At 27.7% G+C, this 5821-nt stretch overlaps 2 protein-coding genes across 2 annotated transcripts; one reads left to right on the forward strand and one right to left on the reverse strand.

Annotated features, from left to right (window-relative positions):
* Positions 1 to 671: 671 nt before the first annotated feature.
* Positions 672 to 2027, reverse strand: LOC113381470 (heat shock factor protein-like; the record flags this gene model as incomplete). The annotated part of the gene is made up of 3 exons (XM_026620373.1): positions 1817 to 2027; positions 876 to 984; positions 672 to 796 (listed from the first exon to the last, which is right to left on the reverse strand). Coding segments are annotated over exons 1-3 (339 nt in total), but the record flags the coding sequence as incomplete, so codon positions are not given.
* A 1597-nt stretch (positions 2028 to 3624) lies between these two features.
* On the forward strand, positions 3625 to 5619 carry LOC113381469 (very-long-chain enoyl-CoA reductase-like). Its single transcript, XM_026620372.1, has 4 exons — positions 3625 to 3766; positions 3832 to 4190; positions 4473 to 4689; positions 4955 to 5619. Exons 1-4 carry the CDS (start codon positions 3761 to 3763, stop codon positions 5273 to 5275), a joined length of 903 nt encoding a protein of 300 aa, XP_026476157.1. The 5' UTR covers positions 3625 to 3760; the 3' UTR covers positions 5276 to 5619.
* Positions 5620 to 5821: the final 202 nt, after the last annotated feature.

Below are 5821 nucleotides of genomic sequence, written 5' to 3' on the forward strand. Positions count from 1 at the left end.
TGAATACTATTGAACATGTGTTGAATAAATTTACACCTTACCTTTATTGAAATATATGTTCGTCGATAGTAATACGTGGACTTTTACAACAATTTTGATTGCTGTCAAGGTAGTTGAACCAACTTTTGGATTCAAAAACAAACCTATCAATTTGTTGTTTGGATTCCTTCGTAAAAAATTGTCTACACATAGACATTGAGCAAAAATGAGAAAACCCACTTTTTATACCGTAGAAATGCAATATTTATACTGCTTGCCTCATTTGCGCAGCGTGCATACAGAATCGAAAAAAATGCATGTAAATTTGCAAGAAAGCAGTTTTTACCAGTCTAAATTCTTCTGAATTTACATTTTCTTGTAAGTTCGATCATATTCTTAACAATTACTATAAAAAAACCCGTCCGAACATCGTCTTTCGTACTACCGGTCAAATGACCGGTCGCGGTAGGTAAGACAGTATACAATTTTTTTTCCAAAAATAAAAATTGAAAAAACAAATTAACATTGAAAAATGTTTCATACTCACATATTAGGAAAAGTCATAAAGTTTGATGACGATTCAATTACGTTTGATATGAAAAATACTAATCGAAAAATCAAAAACGGTCATTTGACCGGTCCTGGTAGGAATAGTGTTAAATTAAATATAGCTCCAAAATAAAATAAAATACCTTTCTTTTTATGTGTTCAAGCAAGTATGGATGGCCTTTTAAAAAGCACATGTGAGAAAATTCAATTTCGTCTTTATCAAATTTGAGACTACCAGTTTCAGCAGAAGCAACCTTATGAAAACCATCTAAAAATATATCAGTGTTAAGTATACTTAATTATGTTAACTATTAAATGACTCATGGTTATTTAATTATGATACTTACACATATTTAATTGTCGAATAAAACTAGCCATATTGTTGTGCTTGTAGTTCAGAGGAAGTAATTCACGTGCAAATTGAGCCTGATTTCGAATCACAAAACTCAAACCATCCTATAAAAATTTACCATATTACCTTAAGAATTACACAAATTATGGATAATTTTAAACATGGATCAAAAGTGAGACCTTGAAAATAGTCCTCTGCATATTATAACAAAAATTTCAATTGAAGGCCATTATTTTAAAAGATACATTTGAGCATTGCAGCTTTTGTTATATATTTTTTACATATTAGCATTTAATTTATTTGATTGTTAATTATCAAAAACCATTCCTCACATATTCTATATTTGTGGTAGTTACATTTTTAGATTCCTTTCAAATATTTTATAAATTTACTTGACATTTCGTATAGTTGTTTGGAGGTTATAATATTAAATATCATATTAATATATATTAATAATAAAATTGTATTAAACATAATAAATTGTTTTTGATATATATATAATAATGAACATGCACTAATGTGCACGGCATTATAATCCATATGACATATAAATTTAATATGCCATGATTAAATTTCCAAAGTTATAAAAAAGAAGGATCTTTTATCAGGATTTTACAATCTTAATATTAAGAGCAGAATAGGAAATATTTCTTTTAAAGTTTTAGCTATCAAATGAATCACGACGTTAATGTTTTCAAAATACCGCTGTTACTACTATTACAAAATAGAAAACAAACTAAGTAATGAGTAGAGTAATCAAACTTTGTAATATCGACAAAACAACCAAGATAATTAGAAACAAATTACACAGATAATGTCCCATAAAGACATGAATACTAAGGTATTATTAGTCATCCTAATGAAAAAAGTGGGTGTCAAAGCAAGAAGACCTCTAAAATTCCAAAAATGTCAGGTGTTAAATTTCAATCCACTTACCGAACTCCATGAAATTAAATGATCTGTTTCTGGATCTTCCACAAGTCGCCATAATTTTCCTAAAAAAGCCGGCACTGTACTTCCAAATTCAGTCACTGAATGCATACTTATTGCATTAATTCAATCACAATTTCTAATTTACGCAGTTTTTACCACTAGCATATACATAACTTTTGCAATACGAGACAACTGAAAGATCAGAAATATCTGTATTAGCGCACTATTACCAACTCGAGAACGTCATATGTTTCGAAAATCACGGACTGATCATGGGTGTACTGGAATATGCGTTATATGCGTTCTATTCAAAATGTAAAGAAGGCGCGCAGAATATTAACAGACAAATGAATACATTAAATTTTAATATTGTGTAGGGACAAATGCATTGGAGATGGGTTGAAACTAGATAGATTTTATTTTTATTATATAGGATTTAACCTTTAGATTTAATTTAAAATTTCAAACTTGAATTGATTATTATATTTAATATATGAATAAATGTCATAGCCAATATAAAAAGAAAAGAGCATTATGCCCAAATAAAAATAAAAAGAGATTTAATTTATATATATTTATATATATATATATATATATATATATATATAAATTATATATTTATTTCTCTTAAGAAATATTTATTTAGTTATATATTTATTTATGTTAAGAAGTATTTGCTTAATCTGCACATTTATTATCACCTGTAAAATATAATATATATATATATATATATATATATATATATATATATATATAATTAAATTTTACAGGTGATAATAATTGTGCTGATTAAACAAATACTTCTTAACAGAAATCCATTCGAATAATAAAATAGAAACTAGTTGGTATTGGTATTTTTCCTTGAGGCAAGTTACATGAACTTCCCGATATGTGTAAATAATCGACTTATTCAATAAAAATTGAATTAACTTGTGAGTGATTAAGAGTATTCCCAGTAGATTTATTTCACATAATTGAAAACAAACTAACGTTAACTCGGAGTATTTTGTAAAAACAAATTTTCAAAAATCAATAATTTTTATAATTGAACCAGTTTCCGTAGGACTTTAATGGTTTAGTATGTTCATTAAAACCAATTATACTCTATCGTTATACCAAGTAAATCGTCTAATTTTAATTTTAACAAACATCAAAAAAACTACTCATTTTCTCAAACTTTGATGAATTTTGAAAACTAAACGTCGTAAGGCCGTAATAATTCAGTAAGTTCTATAAGACCAAGATAAATATCGCCAAAAAAGTTCCATAAATTAAATTTTTTTCAACGGTTAATTACAAGAAAACGGCTCAGTAGATTTTTACCTAAAATTAATCAATATCATTCAATTTTGATTTTTAAAATCGATTCGGTAGTATGAGTTTAAATGTCGACGAAACACTTTTTTCAAATTACAAAGAAACGGTTAGGCAAATCGTCTCACAAAATGAACAAACAATAAATTTGGTCTCATTGATTCAGAATAGCTTGAAACGTCGAGAAAATATAAAATTGAAAAAAATCGGATTTTTATATGAAAACATACACTTCTCCTTCGGAAAGTTAATAAAACACTTCTCCTTCGGAAAGTTAATAAAACTAAAAATGTTTCTTAAAATAAATTTAATTGATCCATATATGTCGAGAACCAATTTGACTCTTTTAAGCTTAAATTTTAGCTTATTTTAAGTTTAAATAATTAATCTTAATTAAATTATGCATTTTCTGATGAAAGTTTAAGATTTTACATGAACAAGAATACGCCCACTCTTCTTTTATCTATGAATACGCCACTGTTTACGCAGGTGTGTAACTTGTTCTTACCTTCACGTTGGTTTTTATGAAAGTTCACTGTGGATAAATAATTGATGATTTGTAAATTAATTCATTATAGTGCAAGAGAAAACCTCGTAAAATTTTGTTAGTCGCATTTTAGTTATAGCCAGACAATGGAGGTATTGGATATTACTTAAGTAAATGGCAAATAATCGATAATCTGTCAATCATTAAATATTTCTAGGTTGAAATCGTGAACGCAACCGGTGCCAAAGTATTTGGAAAATGCAGTGTATCTCCATCAACCACTATAAAAGACTTGAAGAAAGAAGTCCAAAGGTTAAACAAAGCCCTTCCGCCGAATCGACAGTCGTTAAGGCTAGAACCAAAAGGAAAAGCTGTCAAAGATGACGATACCTTACAAAGCTTGGGTGTAAAATCAGGAAACAAATTATATGTTAAAGATTTAGGCCCACAAATTGGTTGGAAAACTGTATTTTTAGTAGAATATGCAGGTCCCTTGGTTGTGTATTTATGGTTATATCAAAGACCATGGATATTTTATGGAGAGCAAACTATTTCGACTATGAGCACTTGTGCACAGTATGTATTGTAAATGATAGTTTGATTAAATTTCTTTTTTTTACTAAATCAAAGCAAATTAAATAAATAAAAAGTAATTATCATTAAAAACTGTTTAAAACATTATTACACAATGTATTGAATTTCTAATATATTTAACATTTCTGATATATAATAGAAAACATAACACTCAAATCTAAGTAACAAAGCCCTTGATATTATTCACATTGACATACTTTATGTATTTTTAGAACATAAATTAACAATTTAGTATTGTTGGAATAAATTTAATTTATTTTGCAGTATTGCTGCTGGATGTTGGACAGTTCACTATGCCAAGAGAATTTTTGAAACATTGTTCATTCACAGATTTTCACATGCAACAATGCCGTTACGCAATTTATTTAAAAACTGTTCATATTATTGGCTATTTGCAATGTATGTTGCATATCATGTCAATCATCCACTCTTTACTAGCCCGTGCATGTATCAAGTATATACTGGATTGGGTTTGTTTACGGTGAGTTAATTAATTTATAATTTCTTATGAGATAAAGTTACAACATTCAAAAGGTGTCTAAGTTAAAATCAATTTTATTTTATTATTTATATGTTATTGAAAATTATTACGAAATTCATCAACATTTAATAAATTAGTGAAGTTATAGAATAATATCAAGTATTTGATAGATATAAGAATGTGAAAGGGTATTTTTTCTTAGGAGTATATGAAAAATTGTGAATTACTCTCTCTGCTATTTTTATTATTATTATACCCTTTTTAGGTTTGTGAATTAGGCAATCTATCTATACATTGGGCGTTGAGAAATTTAAGACCAGCAGGATCAACTGTGCGTAAGATTCCTGTTGCTACAAATAACCCACTTACTTCACTTTTTAACTTTGTTTCTTGTCCTAATTACACATATGAATTTGGAGCTTGGTTTGCGTTTACCATAATGACACAGTGCTTGCCTGCTGGTTTATTTGCATTAGCAGGCATGTACCAAATGACAGTGTGGGCTCTCGGCAAACACAGAAATTATAAGAAAGAATTTCCAAATTATCCTAAGAGTCGCAAGGCTATATTGCCATTTTTGTTATAAATTTTTTCATAGAATATTTGCGAACATTAATTATACTCTAAGGGAATTGATAAAATGACTTAATTTTCAATTATTTTGCATTTGGGTGATGCTAATAATAATATGAACTTAGTAATATTAAGAGATGATAGCAATTAAGTTTTACTATATTTACTATACTTTTGTTGATTTTTTATTGTTCAAGGTAATTTTGTAATATAAATGTGTTGTTATAGAAAATGTGAATGCATTTATAATGTGTTACCTTGACCAAAGGTGAACTGTGGGATATAGTGGTTTTGTTTGTATTAGTATTCTCAATCTGTTGTGAATATATGATATTAAGGAATGTGGTATGTATGTGCATGGTGAAATGTTATCTTCAATAAAGATTTTTAAATACATCTTTATATCTCTTCTTATTTGGGATTTTGAGAGTTTTAGGATTCTATTTTTTTGTTTCTCTAGATGAGTTTTTAATTCTGGTAATACTGTATGAATGCAGTGATACTGAATTAAATTTGATTTAATCTGAAATCCCCTTTTATATTAATAGGGGGAGTCTTT

This window comes from Ctenocephalides felis, unplaced genomic scaffold (assembly GCF_003426905.1).
Source record: "Ctenocephalides felis isolate EL2017-DRISC unplaced genomic scaffold, ASM342690v1 CF-g0.4_SCAFFOLD_02909, whole genome shotgun sequence".
In the NCBI taxonomy this organism is placed as follows: Eukaryota; Metazoa; Arthropoda; class Insecta; order Siphonaptera; family Pulicidae; genus Ctenocephalides; species Ctenocephalides felis.

Coding starts and splice junctions, on each gene's coding strand:
- LOC113381469 (XM_026620372.1), top strand. Junction 4,191..4,472: donor ACTATGAGCACTTGTGCACA/GTATGTATTGTA, acceptor TTTATTTTGCAG/TATTGCTGCTGGATGTTGGA. Junction 4,690..4,954: donor CTGGATTGGGTTTGTTTACG/GTGAGTTAATTA, acceptor TACCCTTTTTAG/GTTTGTGAATTAGGCAATCT.